The sequence below is a fragment of the Thamnophis elegans genome, chromosome 15 (assembly GCF_009769535.1).
Source record: "Thamnophis elegans isolate rThaEle1 chromosome 15, rThaEle1.pri, whole genome shotgun sequence".
NCBI classification, from domain to species: Eukaryota; Metazoa; Chordata; class Lepidosauria; order Squamata; family Colubridae; genus Thamnophis; species Thamnophis elegans.
The window spans coordinates 41,172,861-41,196,233 of NC_045555.1; the positions used below are offsets into that span (position 1 = coordinate 41,172,861).

The 23,373-nt window shown below is 38.7% G+C and overlaps 1 protein-coding gene across 1 annotated transcript in view; it reads left to right on the forward strand.

Annotated features, from left to right (window-relative positions):
• PCDH15 (protocadherin related 15) overlaps positions 1-23,373 on the forward strand; it is a 532,120-nt gene that overhangs the window by 390,650 nt on the left and 118,097 nt on the right. The window contains exons 22-23 of the mRNA XM_032231542.1: positions 8,491-8,631; positions 10,202-10,314. Coding sequence (XP_032087433.1) covers positions 8,491-8,631; positions 10,202-10,314 — 254 coding nt within the window. The remainder of the gene's footprint in view (positions 1-8,490; positions 8,632-10,201; positions 10,315-23,373) is intronic.

Genomic DNA, 23,373 nt, shown 5'->3' on the forward strand with positions numbered 1-23,373 from the left:
ACCCACTTTGGAAGGATAGAAGGCTGAGTCAACCTTGAGCCGGTGAGATTTGAACTGCTGGACAGCAGCTAGCAATCAGCTGAAGCAGCCTGCAGTTCTGCACTCTAACCACTGCACTACCTCAGCTCATATAACACAACACATCAACAGCCACCCCTTCTGACCACTCCTGCCTTCAGCAATAAATAGCTCAGAAACAACCCTTTGAATTGGAGATAGAAATGAATGGCAACTGGAGAGGTAAGGGAAGAAGAAAGAGGTAAGGAAAGGTGGGTGGAAGGGAGAGAAAAAGAAGAAGAGGAGGGAGGAAGAGAAAGAAAGAGAAGGAGAGAAGGTAGGAAGGAGAAGAAAAAGGGTAGGAGTAGGGAAGAGGTAAGGGAAGGAAGAAGGGGATGGAGAGGAGGAAGGAAGGAAGTAGAGAAGGAAGGGAGGGAGAAAAGAAAGAGAAAGAGAAAACAAGGTGGTGTCTTAGCAGGTGCGAAGGATGGTAAACAAAGCATTTCAAACTATACCTTATAACCTTTCAAATGGAATAATAATAATATAAGAATGGCAAAGAAAAAGAATAATTATGTGAATGTATACCTATAACTGTATGTAAGAGAATAAATGACAGTAAAAATATAAAGCATAATATAGGTAAAAAAAAGAAATGAATGGCAACTAAATCAAAAGGCTACAGCACAGAATATAATCAGTTGCCTAGAATAAATAGTTTATATTTCTTGAACTTCTTTCAAATAGGCTCATTTTTAGCCCATCACAGCAGTCTAACCTGCAGGATAAAAGGCTTGGATAAATGTTGCCAAATCAGCTCCATCGGGTGGGCTTGCTGTTGACAAACCAAGTTAAGCTAATACAAAAAGCACACTGTGCTTTTTATGTTACTAAAGAAGCATATGCTTCTTGCTGGATTAAAAATCACACTAGTAATGAGCTTGTTCCTATATGGAAATTGCACCCCTGCTAGTGCAGAATGAATGCTTCTTCATCTTATCTGAATCTGAATTTCAGTTTATTGGCTGTCCATTTACTATCACAGCCAGACACTAATTTTGTATTTCTAAGACTTCACTTGAATGTTATGAAAATATTGATGGTCCTTTGTTATCAGGGTTAGCTGGCATTAAAAGGGGATTTAATATGTAGGTAATGAGTTTCATTGGATAAAATTAGACCCCTTTTGGATGTACAGCATAAATTTAAAAAATTTGAGAGAAGATCTGCAAAGTATGACCTTGGGCTTCTAAACAGTGGTTGACTGTAACCTTATTTCTTCTGTTTCCACCATGCAAACTGATCTAGAAGAATACCATAATCCAGGGTTTCTCAACCTTGGATACTTTATGATATTTTTTTTCAGTTAGACTTATATACCGCTTCATAGGGCTTTCAGCCCTCTCTAAGCGGTTTACAGAGTCAGCATATTGCCCCCAACAACAATCCGGGTCCTCATTTTACCCACCTCGGAAGGATGGAAGGCTGAGTCAACCCTGAGCTGGTGAGATTTGAACAGCCGAACTGCAGAACTGCAGTCAGCTGAAGTAGCCTGCAGTGCTGCATTTAACCACTGCGCCACCTCGGCTCATGATAACTCCCAGAACTCCCCAACCAGCATTACCAAGTTGCCAAGGTTGAGAAACTCTTCCATAATTAATGAAGAAAGAAGATAAGAGAATTGCATTGTTCCTGACTTATTTTTAGGGTAATTTTTATCCCAGCTTCACTATTTTTATAAAAAAAAACTCAAGGGAGTGAATGTTTTTCACACTTGTTCCTCCTCCTATTTTCCTAACAATCCTGTGAGATGAGTTGGGCTGAGAAAATGTGACTGGCCCAAAGTCACACAGCCAGCTTTCATGCCTAAGGCAGAACTAGAACTCAGTTTCCTAATTTTTAGCTTGGTGCCTTCACAACTAGATCAAATGGGCTCTATGACTTCTTGATGTCATTCCTCAATCAACCAATGTTTTTCTTAGTGTGAAAAACCACACATGCCATGCCATGCCATATCACTGCCAACTGTCCAACTAGTCAATCCAAAATAAAGAAACATTCTCGGGAACTTTGAATTCCCAAAATAAAACTTTATTGGATACACTACTTTGGTACTGAAGAATCAAAACCAGCTCTGGTTTTTCCATGCAAATGCTTGCTTGGTTAAACAATGGCTTCCCTTCCTCACTAACCCCGAGTAATCACATTCTCCAATTATGAAACGTCCTTTTGTTATGGGAAAAATCCACCTCCTCCTCAAGCACCTGCAGTGGTGACTTTGATGGTAGGCTCTCACAGTCCACTCACACATTCTCAGTATTCTGTTTTCTCCCTCCCCCCCCAGTTCATTGGCAAGTTGGAAAGCATTAAGGTTTGAAAGAATCAAAGCAGTTCCATCCTGATGACAACACAACATAAATATGTCATTTTTTGCTTAAGCATCTTGCCCAGGAAGGAATGGTAGAAACTAGTGAACATTATCAAACTGTTCCAAATCTAGAGAAGGTTACCTTATAAGTAACTGATTCACTGCCTCTTTTGAAACCCATGAGATCCTTCCATTACAGCAAACATCTTCATTATTCTCTGGAGTAAACTTACAAGTCTTTCACTGCTTGATGTAATGACTCTAGAGCAGTAAGTGTTGATTTGGCACAAAGAAAACTGTCCTTGTTGGCAAACATTCTCCCAATCTCAGAACCTCAAAATTCATTAGATATAGAAAATCAGATAGCTCTGTATACTCCAGTATACTGACTTGAAGTAATTAGTGGCTTGAAGTCACAATTGACACATGCAATTTTATCTTCCATGCTTTTGAAACATTTTACAATAGGCCCCTTGAGCATTCTTTAAATCTCCTCTCCAGTGGCTGCATTCACTTCAAAAATATTTGCTGCATGGAAACATAAAGATGCTGTAATAACCAACACCCCTCCCCCAAACCAATATCATAATTGCCAAGTGAGTACTAAATACTGGTTTAATTAAACTCACTCTGGATTCCAACCTGATATAGTGTAACTATCCTTCTAGTTGTTTCATTCTCTCAGTTCCACAAAACAGAGAGAAATGTATTAACTACTGTTTGGCAGAAGGTGTTTCATAATAATTATATGAAATCATGGTCACTTCTGAATACCATATTTTGGCATATATCAGCAGGAGCATCAGAAGTATCTAACAAAAATGTTCTAATGGCTCTTCAGAACTCTACAACTTACTGGAGTAAGTTCATCATAATAAATCCATGGTACACATAGTAGAATAATTTATATTATTAATTGAAATTTGAAAATCAATGTGACTATAACACACATCAGAAATAATAGCCTCTATTTGTGAATACATGTGTACATTGCCATAAACATTTTGGAACAATGCTGCAAGAGCTATGATAGCTTTAAAACCATTCAGAGTGTTGGGTGATCTTCAATGTCTCCCTGATATTCCTATCAGGGAGACAGCTAAGTAACAGATAGATCTGGACAATGGAAGAACTCTAATTGTTCACCAGAAACTTGGAGAAAGAGGTGGAATCGTTTCACGTAGCGTGAAACATTATTTAGGCGAAATGCTGTTGAAAAATAATCATCCAATTTATCCCTTGTGTTTTCATCAACCTGAATCAAATAATGCAGCAGGAACGCCCTTTCTCCATTATCCTCCATGACCCTTTAATTTTACGCTGCTCTATGTTTGTGTGTGTGTGTGTGTGTGTGTGTGTGTTTATGTTTGTGTGTGTGTGTGCACGCACGCACACGTACACATGCATATGTGTTTAGCCATTTTGTTATTGGATCTCCCTTTTCTTCCCTTTGGATTTCTTGGATTTAACTAAGTGAAATTAACAATGTTGTCCAGCTCTACTACTAGCCTGAATGACAAAAAGGAATATTTATTTATTAGATTTTTATCTCATCTTTATTACCTTATAAACAACTCAAGGCAGCGAACGTGCATAATGCTTCTTCAGTCTCCTAATTTCCCCATAACAACAATCCTGTGAGGTAGGTTGGGCTGAGAGAAAATGATTGGCCCAAAGTCATCCAGACAGCTTTCATGCTTAAATTGGGACTAGAACTCACAATCTGGTTTGTAGGCCAACACCTTAACCACCTTAACGTGCTCTCTGTATAAACCTTCTATTTCTCCTCTGCTTAAATCCTGGATGGTTTTAACAGATTAACAGAGTTGGAAGGGATCTTGTAAGTCATCTAGTCCATCCCCCTGCTCAAGCAGGAGACCGATACCATTTCTGACAGATGGCAGTCCAGTCTCTTCTTGAAAGCCTGTAGTGATGAAGCTCCCACAACTTCTGAAGGCGACTTCTGTTCCATTGCTTGGTTGTTCTCACTGTCAGAAAATTTAACCTTATTTCTAGGTTGAATCTCTCCTAGTTTCCATCCATTATTCCTTGTCTGGCCTTCAGGTGCTTTGGAGAATAGTTTGATTCCTTCCTCTCTGTAGCAGCCCCTCAAATATTGGAAGACTGCTAACCCCTGGTCCTTCTCTATGCCAGGCCTAGTACTTGGGAATGATCATAATTGAGTGTTATACCCCTTTTGTATGTGAGTTGAGGTGCCTGTTGCAGATTACAAAAGTGACAGAAGTTGTGTTATGCCATTATAACATTCTTATAATGTTCTTAAAATTGTCATATTTTACAGATGTTGCTTGCTTTTACAGTGATGAAATATGGAAAATTTATCCAAGTTCTTTACAGAGAACATACTTGTATTTGTGGTGCTTCAGAGATAAAAGGACATAGCTCATATATTATTTGAATGCCAACTGTATTTGAAAGAGAGAGTTTGGTATCTTGGATCACATATTAGATAAATGGTCTATAGGGAACCACACATTGAAATAAAATCTGTGGTTATTACACATAACACAGCTCTATTATCCAAAGGAAAAAATACAATTAAAAACTGCATGTGGCTCTGGTTAGGGTCAGTTCTAAGAAAGACCCAGAAATAGGATTTGTATTTCCTTTTATTTCTACTTTTATGCTACTTTGTTACACATTACTTTGTTAATACACATGGTCATAGAATGCCTCTGTATTTTGTATTCTGATATGATCCAATGATTATTGAAAGAAGTATTATTTTTTTAATATTATGGTTGGCTGCACAATCAGACATTTAAACCAGATTTGGCATTTTTTGTCCACATATTGGCTCCTTCCCAAGTACTTGGAATGTAGCAGCAGATTGAGGTTTTGTTTAGCAATCTACTTATGAAAGACCAGGACTTGAGACCACGAAGGTGAGAGAAACAGGTTTATTTGATGCATCGAGTTCAGCGTGTTCACACACCAAAATCTGAACTGCCTGGGCTCTGCCCAGGATGCTACTTTTATGCCGTGTTCCACACTGTGCATTCTCAAGGCGTTTCCATACACGAGACAAGCATGACATTTCGAAAAGGAGAAGTTCATTTTGGAATGTTACAAACAGAGAAGTACAAGTGTTAACTTCCTTGATAGTATTTCCACCATAGAGTTTTAACTTTCAGATCTTCAGTCTCATGATGTATTCACTTTTAAGCTTCTTCATGTTATCAACTTGAAAAATGCCAGGTACTTATAATTATCTTCTTCATCCAGTCTCTTCATATTATCTCCAGAGGTATGGAAATAGGATATTTCAATTCCTTCAGTTTTCTGAACTTTTCCCCTGTTGCATCATAAAGATGTATGTGTGTGTTTGTGTTTGTATGCCGCCCACTCCCGAAGGACTCTGGGCGGCTCACAATAAAACAGGGGAAGGGGAATAAATAGGACAATACCACAATTTAAAAATATACAACATTCACAATTGAAGCAGGGCTGGATACTTCAACAGCCCCCCAGCCTGTCTGAACAGCCAGGACTTAGTAGCTGTACGGAAGGCCGAGAGGGTAGTAAGGGTCCGGATCTCCACGGGGAGCTCGTTCCAGAGGGCCGGAGCAGCAACAGAGAAGGCTCTCCTTCGGGCGATCGCCAGCCGACATAGGCTGGCGGATGGAACCCAGAGAAGGCCCAGCCTGTGCGATCGAATCGGTCTTTGGGAGGTAATTGGCAGGAGGCGGTCTCTCAGGTACCCAGGTCCGATGCCATGTAGGGCTTTATAAGTAACGACTAGCACCTTGAAGCGTGTCCGGAGACCGATGGGCAGCCAGTGCAGCTCGCGGAGGATAGGTGTAACCTGGGTGTACCTAGGCGCACCCACTATCGCTCGCACGGCTGCATTCTGGATAGCTGAAGTCTTCGAACACTTTTCAAGGGCAGCCCCAAGATGACCAAACTTCACTGCAATATATTGACTGTATTTATGGACAGTGTTGAGCAGTGATTCTATTTCAGATGGCGTTTTTCTATATATCTTCAGATCATCCACGTAAAGGAAGTGGGGGACCCTGGAAGGTGTTTTTGATGTTTGATAGCCTGACTTGTTCAGTATTGTTGACAGAGGAATCAGTGCAGTGACAAATACTAAAGTTGAGAGTGAGTCTCCTTCAAAAATTCCTCTCTTGATATTAACCTCTCCCAGTCTATCATCATTGACTACCAACTGTGGCTTTGGCTTCCATTGAGCCATTGAGATTTGCACAAAGCTTCTGATGTTTCTATCACTGTTATTTTTAGGCATTTGATTATCCAAGCATATGACAGAGTCAAAGTAATCATAAGCAATCCAAGATACTTTCAAATTGATCTTCCTTCACTTGCAGTTTTCCAAACTCATCAATTAAGGGCTGGTTTTTATTTTTCAGCTGTTTGAGCAGTGTCCTTTCTGGTAGAAAGAACTTGTTTTCAACTAAATACTTTTGAATTGCATCAGCTACCATACTAATCTTCAGTTTCATATCCTTGTAGTATGTTATTAAACTGCCAGGCCGTGAGTGAATCTAGACGAGCCAAATGTTCCAAAGTAAAACATGCAATTCATTTTCAGTGTGATGAGTTCCTAGAAAAAGACAGATTGTAAATCTAACAAATAACGCTTTTGAAGATACCATTTTCTGCATCAGATCCCATTCACATCAACATGGAAATATGACAATACATTAATAACTTCAGTAAAATACTGTTATTTAAAAGTGCCAAAGGTCCCATTTTTTATTATACTTATTTTTCATAGCAATTATTTTGGTATATGATTTGCAATCTGATGAGCCAATTATTGCTTATCCTAAGTGTTTCTTTACCATAGGGGTATACGTCTTCTTACTGAATTAATGTGCCAAATTGGTTGGTGTTTACAACAAAAATGATGATTTAAAAAAAAATCACTTAAGGCAACATGAAGTAATAATGATGACAGTAAAATCCAGTTTATTAGGAAAATTGCACTGTTGCATTCTTTTATAAATTACATATTGAATATAATTTTAAACATATCTTCTGCCCAGGAAATACAGTTGGTGATCAGATTAACAGAGTTGGAAGGGACCTTGCAAGCCCCCCCCCCAGCAGATAGAATCAAGATCACTTGAAGTGTTAAGACCACATTCAGTTTTGGTCACCACGATGTAAAAAAGGAACTTTGGAGAGTATAGAAGTCACTCCCAGAGCTTTGCTTTTTCTTTTAGAGATGAGGGCTTTTCTTTACTTTATTTCATTTTTTTCCATGTATTTCCTTTTGAGTGGTTGCACTAATGGTATGGGACTGGGTTATTTGAGGGACCAACTTGACCCAGTTTGGTCTACCCACCCTAGTAGGCTTGGCAGAAGAGGCAGGTCCAGGATCTTTCTGTTAGGATATGTCATTTGGTAGATTCCAGGAAGAGACACTATTCTGTCATGTCATGCCCTCAAGAATTTGCTTGGGTCCAATCCAGTGCCTTACAGAAGTGGCTCCATCTCTAGGCTTGGAGTTCTGGATGTCTGATAGAGTGGTTATGTTGATTGTTGTAAGTGGTTTCTTATATGTCAGTTTCTGGTTGTGTTGTATTGTAATATGGTTAATTCTTTTTATAGTTTTGCAATTGTTGTAAACCACCCCAAATTATGTATTTGAGAGAGGTACCCATATAAATTGAAATTATATCTAGGTGTATTTATAGTCATACATAATGTACATATATAGCAATTGTCCCAATAAAATGCAATAACATTTATGATGCAGTTTCTAATTAATGAAAAAACAGCTTGTGTTCATACCTGCAGAATCTGAAATTGGTCTTAAGAAAAGGTTTTGGTTAGAATTAGTGTGTGTGTATATAATAATAATAATAATTGTGTGTGTGTATGTGTGTATGTAAAATATTAAAGAGTTACCTTGAGGTAAGATGGGTAGCCAATAAATTTAACAAATACTGTACATCTATCAATTTTAAATGTTTTACAAAAGTGGATGCCTAGTATATTTAAAACACAATAACAATATGTTTTGTTTTAAAAACAATGACCCAGAATGTAATGTGAGGGTGTATTTGAGTTTTTTCATTCTTACTGCATAAACCATGCCATCTACAATTTAAAATATATATTTTTTTCCATAGGGTACACCAGCAAGTCATGTACGATATAAAGTAGATGTTGTCCAGTTCCCATACAGTGCAAGTATCTTTGATGTTGAAGAAGAATCTGGACGCGTAATAACCAGAGTGAATCTTAACGAAGAACCCAGTACATTGTTTAAGGTAACACTACGCCTTTACATTCCAATATGTTTAAGACAGTGTTCCTGAAGTTTTCCTGCTATGTTTGGAATTATAATTTCTTTATTTCATAGGCAGCATGAGCAATCTACCTACCGGATGGCAGATGCCATTTTAATATGTTGCATAATAATACCACTAGAATGTTCTACACAGAGTTTGCTCTGTACAATAATAGTCATATCCACTCTTTAATACAAGCCAAGTGCAGGAACTTAACCAGAAATTCAATTAACATTTAAATAAGAATGCTTTGAATACTTTTCCGGGTTTCATTGAAGTTTTGTTCTATTTCATTGTTAATGTAAACAATACTTTAAAAATACAGGCAGCCCTCAAGTCCCAACAATAATTTGGAGTAGATTTGATGTTACTAAGTGCAGGTTGTCCTCAACCTCCAACCACAATGAGCCCAAAATGTATGTCGTTAAGTGGAGATAGCATCAGTAAATAAAATCCCTTTCCTTTTCCATACTTTTTTGTTAGAACTCTAGCATAACTGGGATTCTTTTCAAGGGATATTTCTGCCAGAAAATTGAAATTAGCCTTAGAAATGTACCTAATCAGGAGCTTTTTAATCAGAGAATTAATCTTCACCAAAATGTTTATATTGCATGTAAAAACTAACAGTGTGGAATAAGCCCTCTGGTATTAAGTTGTGAATGTAGTGTTTTTTAATATTGTTTTGTTTTTGTATGTCCCCCCTCCCCCTTTTTTATTGTAAGCCGCCCTGAGTCTCTTTGAGAGTGGGCGGCATACAAATTAAATCAATCAATCAATCAATCAATTATTAAGAACTATGATGGCGTAGTGGTTAGAATGCAGTATTGCAGGCTAACTCTGCTCTCTGGCTGGAATTTGATTCCTTCGATCCTGATCAGCTCAAAATTGACTCAGCCTTCCATCCTTCTGATGTCGGTAAAAAAGATTGTTGGGGGCAATATGCTGACTCTGTAAACACTTTAGAGAGCTCTGTAAAGCACTATGAAGCAGTATATAAGTCTAAGTGCTATTGCTATTATACATCCAGCAAAATTTTATTGAGGTTTATGCTGAGACTGATTATATGTCATCAAGTTGTTTCCAGTTCATAGCAACCTCTTAGACAGACGTTCTCTGTGACAATCTAATCCTAACCTGATCTTTCAGAACTTCAAATTATGCTGAAATGAAATATCTAAACAATTTTGAGAGAACTAAAAAGAAAAATCCAATGGGAGTAAGGAAACATCTCAAGAGACACCTACACATCTCTAGCAGTGATTTTTTTTCCTTTTTATTATCCCTAAGAAAATACACTGTTAAAATGTGCTGGTTGAAAATATTTATAGAACTGAGTTTTATAGTTAGAATTGCATTTTTGAGTAGAACAAAAAAAGAAGCTTAGTGGATGTTTTTTTTTAATGCATTGGCTTTTGGGGTGTATACTGCACATTTTATTTATTTTTATTTATGTTTTTTTAATGGTATGATTAATAAAATAAACCTCCAATCTCTAAAATTATTGAATTGAGAATCATATGTCCAATCATTGTGTTTGTGTGCTTAACAGCTTGTGGTCATTGCCTATGATGATGGGGATCCGGTGAAGTTTAATACAACTACTGTAGAAATTTCCGTATTGCAACCCTCAGTAATTCCACGGTTTACCCAGGATGAGTACAGGTATAATATCTTCTCTTGTTAATATTATTTTTGAAAAATTGGAGGGCAGACATTGGCTTTCTTAAGTCTTATATTCAAGATATTGACCTTAACTTTTAAAAGGCTAATTGGGCCAAGACCTTCAATACCCTTGTATCTAGGAGCGCTATAACAATATTGCAGGTGTACAAAATAGTCTTTTTGGAGGGAAGGGTCTACACCTTCAGTACAGATATTTAGGAAAGAAACATATATCATTAAAAATGTTTTCGATTGAATGTATAAATGATTTATGCATTTTGCGTGATATGTACTATTGTGTCTTCTGATATCTAATTAGAACACTACATTTTATTTTTATTTATTTATTTGATTTGTCAATAGTTTACAAGATAATAGGTATAAGAATAAACATGAGTATGAATGAAATGAGGATGAATAAATGGGGACAGTCAGACAGGAACAATAGGCACAATGTTTCAAAGTTTCAAAGTTTAATAGCATTTGTATGCCGCCCAATCCCGTGGGACTCCGGGCAGCTAACAATACAAATCAAAAAGAATAGAGGAAAGAGAAAATAGATTTAAAAACACACCATGCACTCCGTTCCAAGTGGGGCTGGACCATATTTTGGGGCGATGATGATGCACTTATGCATGCCCCTTATAGACCTCTTAGGAATGGGGTGAGGTCAGTAGTAAACAGTTTAAGGTTAAAGTTATGGGGGTTTGAAGATGTAACAATAGAGGCAGTAGTGCATCCCTAACCCTACCCCCCTACCCCGTTCTAGAATACTTAGCAAGTAATGATTCCTAATGTAATTTTATTATTATACTAAGTTATCTTACTTTTCAATTAACTCAGCTTTACGTATTTGTATCAATCAATCAATCTTTATTACAGTCACACACCAGCAAATAAAAGCATTAAAACAATAACACTAGTAGTACAACAATAATAACAATAAATGTTTTTAAAGAAAAATTAATATTTTAAAATTTAGAAAAAGTACTTCCTGTATACTATCGTATAAAAGTAAAAAGTTTTAAGTTGTAATTTTATTATCTTCAAAGTACCCAAGAGACTTTGAAGTCAATGCTCTTTTTTCCCCCTTCCTACCCCACATTTTCTGTTTTTCCTTTTTTCCTTCCCCTACTTTTCCATTACTTTTTATTTTCCTTTGTATTTTGCATTTTGATAAAAATCATTTTTAAAAAAATCCTTAAAAGGAAATTTAAAAATAAAATAAACAACAACAACAATAATAATAGTAAAAAAATAAAATAAAAGGCAGACAGAATAATATAATGCCATTGGTGGTGAATTTACAGTGGGCAGTTAAAGTTTTCCTCATTTTATATACAACACAGCAGAATTTGGTCACATTCAGAGAAACGTAACAGCAGTGAGATATTTATATCGCATAAGCATCCCAAATATCTGAAGGGCATTAACTGCTGAAAGAGCCAAGGTGGCGCAGTGGTTAAATGCAGCACTGCAGGCTACTTCAGCTGACTGCAGTTCAGCAGTTTGGCTGTTCAAATCCCACCAGGCTCAAGGTTGACTCAGGCTTCCACCCTTCCGAGGTGGGTAAAATGAGGACCCGGATTGTCGTTGGGGGCAATATGCTGACTCTGTAAACTTCAGCTTAGAGAGGGCTGAAAGCCCTATGAAGTGGTATATAAGTCTAACTATTGCTATTGCTATTGCTCCAAACTAGATAGCAGAAAATATGACTTCAGCAACAGAGTGGTCAACACTTGGAATGCTCTAGCTGACTCCGTTGTTACATCCTGAAACAGCTTCAATCTTAAACTGTCTACTGTGGACTTCACCCAATTCCTAAGAGGTCCGTAAAGGGGCTGTGCATAAGCGCACCATTGTGCCTTCCGTCACTGTTCTACTGTCCCCATTTATTTGTACTCATTTCCCTTGTTCATGTCCATGTTTATACTTATACCTGTTATCTTGTACATGTTAAATAAAATAAAATAAACAAAACTTTGGCACGCTGCAATGCATTTCCTACAGTAGATTTGGAGGGCCAATACAAAAAAAAACACCATATAAATTGAGATTATGCCCCTGGGGATAAGGGGAAATTTAAACTGTAGCTCATGTCCTGCTGTACTGTATCTTCTATAAGGACTCACAAACTCCATTTATAATACCTTACCTAATAAAATATCCAGGAAATACTGATCTTTTTTACGTGCAAGTACTGTTATCAATATTTGTACTTGGAATAGAGATTTTTCAGGTCAGCAGAATCACATACATATAAATAAGAAGAGAATGTTCACAAGAATGAATAGATACATAAAGGTGTGGTAAGCTGTGAATGTTTATGTTCTGGAATTGTACGGAAGTGATTTACTAAAAAAAAATTAAAATATTTCTGCAGAAAAATAATAGAAAGCCTCCTTTGTCACTTTAGCCCATTTAAAAATTGTGAGACCAGATGGAAAATTAGACCTTAAGGACAAAATGTTTTCATTGTTGTTATTTTAACTTCAGAATAAATTCTCTTGTGATAAATTCTCTTTTTAATAACTTAAAAGTTCCAAAGTATGCTATTTTTATTAATTAATGCATAACTTCTCTTGTTCTCTTCCGCAGTTAGAAAGTCATAGTTAACAGCCTTGAATTACTATTCTAGGCAATAAATTGCTAACAATGTGCAATCAATAATAATATGCATTGCCTGTGGACACATTTAACAGGTGTTCAGACATTTTATTTTCAAGCACTAAATACAGTAACATATTTCATTTTTTTCCAAGGAGTGTAATTAGTCCTAGGCTGCACTTGGAGAGAGAGGCAAATTCTTATGAAACTTTTAAAAGTTTTTTTTTTAAATAAGAAAGTTAATGATCTCAGCAACTGATTCTGTAGTTTGCTTATTATTTTATTATTTAAATTTATATAGCTGCCCATCTCATATAGATTATTCTGGAAGATAGATACATGATGATGATAGATAGATAGATAGATAGATAGATAGATAGATAGATAGATGGATGGATGGATGGATGGATGGATGGATGGATGGATGGATGGATGATAGATAGATAGATAGATAGATAGATAGATAGATAGATAGATAGATAGATAGATAGATAGATTACTCTGGGAGATAGATAGATAGATAGATAGATAGATAGATAGATAGATAGATAGATAGATAGATAGATAGATAGATAGATGGATGGATGGATGGATGGATGGATGGATGGATGGATGATAGATAGATAGATAGATAGATAGATAGATAGATTACTCTGGGAGATAGATAGATAGATAGATAGATAGATAGATAGATAGATAGATAGATGATAGATAGATAGATAGATAGATAGGTTGATTGATAGGTTGATTGATAGGTTGATTGATAGGTTGATTGATTGATTGATAGATTACTCAATTATATATTATAATTATATTATTATATTGATTATATATATCTCTGCCAGAGTAAAAAACCCTACAACAATTCAATAACAAAAACCTATCATAATCCTATTCATCTAGACCAGAGGTGTCAAACTCACGTCATTATGGTAGCATCACGTGACATATCGGGACTTCCCTCCTTCGCTAAATAAGATGTGGGCGGGGCCAACATGTGATGCATCTGACCCATGGGCAGCAAGTTTGACAGCCCTGATCCTGACAATCCATACAGCCATTGCATTTGTTCTGCTTTCGTGTTCTTGTAGCAAAACTATGTTTTCAGGGCTTTAGAAAAAGCCAGCAGGGTTGTGGTCAACTCAGTCTATACAGCCAGATGACTCTCCTCACTGATGGTTCCTGCAGTACAACTCTCCTGCTAAATGGGATGGGATGGGTTAAATATAATTGGGGAGAGCCAGTTTGTTAAAGGGGAGAAATCAGCTTTTATGTAGGGAACAGAATAAATTGATTACATGTATTCAGTCTGTGATGGGTATATCAGAAAGCAACAAGTCACTAATCTGTATATATAAAAATGGTGCTCTGGGCATGTGTGTGTGTGTGTGTGTGTGTGCACGTGTGTATGTGTGTGTGTGTGTTTTCCAGCATAACTTTGGAACACTTTCAACCAAAACTTGGTTCACAGATGATTTATTGTCTGGAAACAAATACTGTGGGCATAAGACACCCCTAACACCCCACGGAGTATGTATTCTTTTATGATACAGCCTGTTGTGCCTTCAAATGGCTTCTACTGTACTGCCATAAAATGGCTTCTGTACAACGCAGTGGAGTTTCCATTGTAACGGTTTCACAGTATTCCACAAGGGGGCTCCCTCTGGTAAGGGGGAAAATCCAACGTTAGAAATTACGTTTGAGCCGGACATTTTCCCCCTATAAATAAATACCCGGGCAGCGCTGGGTCATCAGCTAGTATACAATAAAAGCTTTGTTTATTTTTGTTAGCTACAGACATCCTTAGATATAATGCCTATAATTTCTGTTTCTTGAGATAGCTAATGGTCACAGAAACCCTTTTGTCTTTTGTAAAATATGTTGCATCTCCTCCTATCTCACCCAGGTTTGTTTCTTTCAAGCACTTCAGAATACAGTCCTATTGTTTGGTTGCCCTCACCATTGTTTCTGAAAAGGCTAGTTTTCGTACATTAGAGGAACTGATTTAGGTTCAAAGGAGAAAATAAAATTTCTGAAATTAAATCGCAAATTTTTTACATAATGCCGTGAGTCCAGAAGAAACCCCAGATTGCACATAGGCTTTGGTAGAGGGCAATATTTTTTTCTATAACTAAGGGATGGTTATTATTAATAATAATTAATTAGTATGATAATATATTTATTTATTTATAATTGAATTCATATTGCTGTCTATTTGCCCATGGCAGCTCAAGGTGACTTACAAAGTATAAAACCCTATTTAAAACAGTAAAACTAACAAAAAGAATCAAATAAATTAATATAGTACTATATAACCAAATCACCTCCCACTCCCTGGCCCGGTGACAGCAGATCACATAGCAATAGCAGTTAGACTTATATACCGCTTCATAGGGCTTTCAGCCCTCTCTAAGCGGTTTACAGAGTCAGCATATTGCCCACAACAATCTGGGTCCTCATTTTACCCACCTCGGAAGGATGGAAGGCTGAGTCAACCTTGAGCCGGTGAGATTTGAACAGCCGAACTGCAGAACTGCAGTCAGCTGAAGTAGCCTGCAGTGCTGCATTTAACCACTGCACCACCTCAGCTCATAGTTTAATGGCTCCATCCCACTCTGGGTTCCCCATGCCCACTGGCAGAACCAGGTCTTCAATGCCTTCCGGAAAAGAATTAGAGTGGGGGCCATTCTAATCTCAAGGAGAATGCTCTTAAAGTAATTTAATGTATTTTTTTTAAAAAAATCTATGTGTTAATTAGTTATTCCCTGTCTGAATTAATTTGGTAATTGAATTTGAAAGAATAGTAATTTAATTTTTGTAAAAGAGATGATAGACATCGCACACACATATGTAAAATAGAACTACAGAAACACATATAGACTTATAACCTCCAAATAAGAGGTGGTGCTTACGAACTGCAAGCAATTGGTAATCCAGTATTCACTTTGTTGGTTTTTTATGTAATATAAATTTTGGAATCGAGTTATACCATACTGAAAATTTGTCTTATAACAGGCTTAAAATATAACAAAATGTTGTCATTCTTTCATCATATAATTTCTTCATTTCTTCTTTCTTTTCTTCTTTCTTTTCTTCCTTCCTTCTCCTCCCTCCCCTCTTCTCTTCTTTCTTTTTCTTAATTTTGTCTTTCTTTTTTCTCTCTCAAAACATCTCCTTTTAATTACTAGAAACTTTTACGGCAGACAATCATCAATAAAGAATTTAGGAGCAGGATTCAAAGTCCTTGCCTCAAACAATGCAAATTATAAAATTACCTATGTTTTGCATTTCTATCAATCCCCCATATTCTGCCCTGTACTAGTTGCAATAACTTTGGACTACAATAGTATTCTACATTATCTTTTATTTACCTAATATTTCCTCCAAAAGCCAAAAATGGCTGAAGTCACATTCTTGCTTTTTTCCCCATCTATTTTTGTTTATTTTGTATGCAGACTTTTACTAGATCATTGTCCTAACATCCTTTGTTCTTAATAACAGTAACATAAACATGAAATAGAAAAGCTTCCTCTTCTGAGAAAGGGAGAACAAAATATTCTTTCTCAGAAGATTCGGTATGAGAGGGTTTTTTTTTTTCTTGCCTTCTTTCAAAGTCTAATAAATGAAGCTCAGAAAATATCCTTAAGGGAATTTAGTACAGAAGACATGAGACATATAATCAAAACAAAGTTTTGCATCAGCAGCCGCATTAACTAAAGACTTTCTTCACATTATTACTATGAAGCAAAAAGAAAAGTAGGTCCTGCCTTTATCAAAATAAAACAATTAGGAAATGGCAACATCACTTAACAGAATTGTTTTAAACAAATCAAATAAATGTAGCAACTGAATTTGGTAATCCATCTCATTTATCTAGGAAGGTTTGCCCTTCATTCCAGCCTAGAGAATAACCTTCCCATAGTTTATGTACCTTTCAATTATCTCACAATAGAGGGACGCAGTGACTCGGGGGCTAAGACGCTGAGCTTTTCGATCAGAAAGGTTGGCAGTTCAGCGGTTCGAATCCCTAGCACAGCGTAACAGAGTGAGCTCCTGTTACTTGTCCCAGCTTCTGCCAACCTAGCAGTTCGAAAGCATGTAAAAATGCAAGTAAAAAAAATAGGAACCACCTTTGGTGGGAAGGTAACAGCATTCCGTGCGCCTTTGGCATTTAGTCATGCCGATCACATGACCATGGAGATGTTTTCGTATAGCGCTGGCTCTTCGGCTTTGAAATGGAGATGAGCACCGCCCCCTAGAGTCGGGAATGATTAGCACATATGTGCGAGGGGAACCTTTACCTTTACTATCTCACAATATTTAACTACTCAAGTTATTTAAAGAGGATGGTATGCGTTCCCATTTTTATGATTCTGCTGAATCTGTGATAAATATATTTAAACTTGTGGCTTTCACCAAATTATTGCAAAGATTACACTAAGTTGCACTGCACCTGATGTTATTAAGTCCCTCAGACTGATGTTTGACATTTAAAGATAATAGGCCATGTCAGTGGTTCATTGTAATAATGCCCAAACTCCCTTGTCATGGCTTTTTAGAGGTAAATACCATTGGAAAGGTCAAAACTTTGTGAACTAATATGAGAAGTTTGAAGAGGGTGCGCAGTGAAAAATTTCACAGCCCTGTGGAACATTCTTTGCAAATAATGTCACTCACACTGGGAAAAATATGGTTTATTGCAGTGGTGTGCAGAGACAAAAGCGTGCAAAAATGGAATAGTCTGTCTTGAAATATATAGAACTTCAAAATAAAATACAATTCTCCTTTGGTGAACATCGAAACTTTCTTTTAATTATGGGGTATCTTTCATAACATGGAACTGCCACCATTACAGGAAAGTATACCCCAGATCATTTTCAGGGTTACTTCAGTTTCCAGGCATTACACCGAGAAATGAAATGTATGTATATCACAGCGGTTGTTTGCTGTCACACAGACAATTGAATTTTAACAATATGTCTTCACAAGCTGGGGGCTAAAAGGTTGCTCTGTAGATGTGCTAGAAGCTGGGGTTTTGTTCATGACTGACAGGTTTCACTCACAATTGGGGGCTCTCAATCCTAGGACAACTGATTTTCTTTTTATCTTTATTTAAAAGAAAATGCTAAAATCAGAATCAGTGATTCCAGGCACTGTTTTATAGACATAAAACCTATATAGAGTAGTAATGTACATTAGGGGTGGGCGTCAAAAATTTCAGCAACGGGTTCTCTGCCTGGTTGATGGGTGGGCGTGGCCATACTGGGCATGGCCTAGTTAGCCTCCTGCACCACGGGGGGGGGAGCATTTTCACCTTCCCCAGGCTCCGGAGGCTTTCCTCAAGCCTCTGGGAGGGCAAAAGCTGCCTCTCCCAGGCTCCGGAGGCTCATTTCTGGCTTTCCAGAACTTCCAGGAGGCCAGTTTTCCTCCTCCCTAAACCTCTGCGTGGGCCCTGCACTTACCTTACATCCAAAATGAGCCATGTGGAGACTCCTGGGAGGAGCAGAGCAGGGTGGGAGGGGAGGGGTGAGCGGGGCCAGCCAGGTGTCGGATTTGGAACCTGGGAGAACCCGTAGCAGTCCACCCCTGACAGGGATGTGCAAGCAGGGGAGGCAGGGCCTCACCACTGTCACCATGAAAAGAAAAAAAAATTAAAAGGAAAAAGGCTGAGGTAGTTGCTGCCAGAGTCACGGTGGATGACTCTGCTTAGTGCTTAACTATGTAAAAAAGCCTCTTAAAAAGTGCTCTCTACAGGGTGCAGCAGGAGAACAAGGTGCCTCATTTAGTCTGACTTTATGATCACTCGAGCACAGCTAAGCAAGGGTTAAAAGGCGAAAAATTCCTTATGTAGATGAGGCACGTGGTTCTCTCGCCTCCTGTAGAGGATGCTTTTTAGAGGCTTTTTAGAGGCTCTGGGAGCAGCTAGCTCAGCCTGGCCTTTTACATTTTTTTTTTCTTTTCATGAGGGCAGGCAAGAGCAGAGTTGAAATCCTCTCTGAAACAGCTGGAAAAGGTGCGTGTGTGGGGGGAGGGGGAGGAATTCAAAAAGTTTGATTGCATGCAGAGCCACGTTGCCTTTTCAAACACACACACACACACACACACACACACACACACAGCTGGATAAAAGTATATAAGCCCAGCTTCACTGATTACAAGTTTGAAAAGGCAACGTGGCTCCACCTGCAATCAAAGGCTCGGATCGGAAGGCAGCAGGGGAATGGTCGGGGGGGGAGTATGGCAGAGGAGCTTCTTTCAAGCCATTGGAAAATATATCCAATCCAACTTCTGTGTTTGTGTTTGTTTGAGAGTGAGTGAGAGAGGGATCCAACTTCTCTCTGTGCGTGTGTCTGAGAGAGGGGCGAGGGAGGGAGAGAGGGAGGAAGATGGGGGAGGGAGAAGAAAAAGAATGAAGTAAAACTTATTTCGCAAAGGAGAAAAAATGCTGTCGCTTTAAATCGGAACTGAGCATGCGAGGCTGTGGAATTCTGGGAGTTGAAGTCCGCAAGTCTAAAAAAATTTGAAACTCCTATGTCAGTGCCTCACCAGCTATAAACCTCACCGCACGTCACTGACCCCTGATGTACATAGTATTTATTTCTGCCTGACTCCTTCCTCTTTTGCGTAACAGTTTTGTGTGGGAGAGCTGATTTCTTTGCTTATTGTTCAGATTAGTTATAGTATTGTTTCACTGAGAATTGTTGCACTGAGGGTACAAAAAGGTGAAGTCTACAGCATTTTAAAGTTTTTCAGCATTTTTTCTTAGACTTGCATTATTCAGTTTGACACCCACCCTGTACTTGTTTTACAGTACAATATAATTATCTTGGTTCGCAAAAGAAAAATATTGCAAGGAAAGGGGATGGTATTGCTGCTTTATTTCAGAATCAATGATTGGAACACACTTACAAAAGCAAAACTTATGCAATCCTGTTAAAAATAAATAAATCGACATAAATAAAAGCAAGTACTTTATTTGTTCCCCCCCAAAAAGGGGCTTCATTCTAGTTCTGCTTTATGTAAGAAGCTCTCTTGTAGAACCCAAAAGTTGTTAATGTTTTAAAAGGGTTTCTAAATCAATTTGGAATGCAACAGACAGCTTCCTAATTAAAGATACTACTTGAAATATAAAACAAGGACTAATAACAACATACTGATTTCAAGACTCTAGTCCTGTGTCGAAATGCTAGTTTGCTTATTATTTCATAGTATTCTATATGTTTTGTGCACTGTTGTGGCCCGCCAGCGACCAGTGGAGCTGGCAGCGGATTCAGACAGTGAGGAGGTTGGGGAGAAACATGGGCCAGTCCTGGGGAAGGCTCTGATGAGTGCTCTGTGTTGGAGCCAGAGAGGGGGCCAGAGCTGTATGCCAGTTATCAGCTGCCTTCAGAGTGAGACATCAGTGAGGCAGACAAACAGCTGGAGCCTGTTCCCAGGGTGTGCATGTACAGAGTTGCCAGACGAAGGGAACCGCTAAAGAACAGGGGTCGACTTGGGAGCAAGGCCACAAGTTCCTTCCCATAGGGAATAAAAGAGGAGCGAAAGGGAGTGGAGTTTTGAGGAGACAATGACTCTCCGAGACTCTTTGCCCCGATTTGCAGATATCAGCCTGGCAGCTCTCCAAGCCAGATAAGGTCTGTGACTGTAAATCCTCCCTTGAAAATCTTTGCTGTATGTGAATGAGCAGAATTCACAGTAAATTAATAAAAGGGTTTTTTTGTCGGGACAAGGAGTTGCTTCATGCCCTTGGGAAGCCTAGGTCAGAAAACATACACCAAAATTTTGCATCACAAACAAAGCTATCAAAACTGGGAAAATTTCTGAATTAGTGACAAGGTTATTTTTTTTTTAGCATAGAACAAGATGGTTAACCATGCTGAACATCATTCTCACTCTTTCAATGTAAGGCTTTGGTTTGTATATGACCCTACATGTAGCAAAGCACACATCTGTATCCTCCTTCTTTGCAGTTGTTCTGCCTCAATCCTTAGATATTAAAGGCTGGAACCAAAAAAATCACCAAATCTATAGGTAGCAATAAACTTCTGTTGCACCTTTATAAGTGGGAAGCTGTTCTCCTAAATCAGGAGTATCAAACTCAATCCCGTTGCAGGCCATATCAGGAATGTTTCCCTTTGGGGACCTGGGTGGGTGTCGCCTGGTTATCGTGGCTGACTCGGTGGGCGTTAGCCAGGATGGCACAGGCCAATCCCTTGATGTCTCCAAAACGGCATTGTGGGACAACTCTGAGCCTATTGCAGGCCAGATTTGGCCCCCGGGCCACAAGTTTGACATGTCTGTCCTAAATAAATTGAAGATACAAAGAAAGAAAAGCTACTTACAACCACAATTGAGCTCAAAATTTCAGTTGCTAAGTGAGACAGCTGTTAAGTGAATTTGGCCCCATTTTACGATCTTTCTTGCCACAGTTATTAAGCAAATCGCTGCAGTTGTTAACGTAGTCACGCGGTTGTTAAGTGAATCTGGTTTCCCAATTGACTTTGCTTGTCAGAAGGTCACAAAAGCTGATCCTTTGACCCCGGGATATTGCAACTGTCATAAAAATGAGTTAATTGCCAAGGAACTGAATTTATATGACCGTGGGGATTCTGCGACAGTCCTAAGTGTGAAAAACAGTCATAAGTCACATTTTCCATTGCTGTTGTAACTTCGAACAGCCACTAAATGAACTTCTGTAACTTAAGGACTACCTGTAAACAGAGACCCAGTGAATTTAAAGTAACAGCAAATTTTTAATAGTTGCAATGTATATGCGTTCTTTCTCACATGCACACATAGACTTACCTGTTCTGTCCCCCCTTCTCCGCTCGTTAACAGACGACAGGCAGACAAACTTAAAAGGAACTCACTTTATCAGTTCTCGGCTCAGACTGGCTGCGAGCCCAAAAATAAACATAAAGTCTCTGACAAGATAACAGAATACCAAACAAAAAGTCTTACAAAGCAATGCACTTCTCCAAGTGTATCCTTGAATCAGGGTTACAGAAAGCAAATCACTTCTCCAAGTGTCTCTCCAATAAACCACGACCGATGATCAATGAATGCATGAATGAACGAACGTTGACTCCTGCAACCAGGGCGTGGCACCATCTGTCCTTTTATCATCCGAAGACCCACTAATGAGCCCCAGCTGCATTGTTAAACTTGCATCCTGAAAAGACTCACAGAAGACTGCTGCTGAGTCACAACACTTACCCATGTCTTCTCAACTAGGTTGCAGGTACGAGCTAGAGCAGGGGTGTCAAACTCAAGGCTGGTGGATCAGATGTGTCCCACAATGTTGGACGCAGAGCCTTTCTGGAATAATGTAAGGGGCCGGGCCGGTCTACCCAATATGAAGAGGAAACATGCCAGCAGTTTGGGGAGTGGCGTCAAGCTGTCATGCCCGCCCAGTTGGACATACTCACCCAGTCAGCCACGCCTGCATGCTTCCCCCCCCCCCAAGGTCAACCATAGCCCTGATGCGGCCCTCCTCAATGAAATTGAGAGACCGCCTCCTGCCAATTACCTCCATGCGACCTATTAGATCGCATAGATTAGGCCTCCTCCGAGTTCCATCCGCCAGTCAGTGTCGACTGGCAACCACACGGAGGAGAGCCTTTTCAGTAGTAGCTCCGACCCTTTGGAACGATCTCCCCGTGGAGATTCGTACCCTCACCACCCTCCAGACCTTCCACACAGCCCTCAAGACCTGGCTATCCCGTCAGGCCTGGGGATAAAGATCGTAATCTGTCCCCACCCGAATGATGAATGAATGTTGTGTACTATTTTTACTTATGTATTGTTTTATGTTTACTGTTTTGTACCCCCCTCCCTATATTTTGTAAGCCGCCCTGAGTCCCCTCAGGGAAAAGGGCGGCCTATAAATAATAATAAAACTAAAAAACTAAAACTAAAATTGAGTTTGACACCCCTGAGCTAGAGGGACAGAAGCCACCAGGTCTGGATCCAATGCCAAGAGTGGTCGAGTTTCAGGACCATTTTATTTCCCAGAGTCCTTGCTTTTTTTATTCACAAGACTTGCCTTATTGATTTTCAAGTCTGATAGCTATTGATGTGACTCAGAGAGGGAGGTTCTTGGCCCTCTCTGAGCTTGCTTGTTTTCTTGCAGACGTTTCATTATGCAAACTAGGTAACATCATCAGTGATTATGATGAGGGATCACTCTTGAGGAATCTTTTAGGTTTCCTGGTTTTTATCCACGCTGCTTGTGTGCCTGCTTCATCTTAAGGTGTGGTAGATTCAACCTAGTCTCACATATGCTCAAGGAAATAAAATCAGCAAAATCCAGTTACATTTGAGTTACAAATAATATGCATTTGGATGTTTCTCTGGGCACTTACTGTACTTCAAACTGTTGTGTGATAAATGCAAAAGAATCTCCTAATCAATGGAAGCTGCTGGGTTCTCAATGCATAGAATTTAGAAATG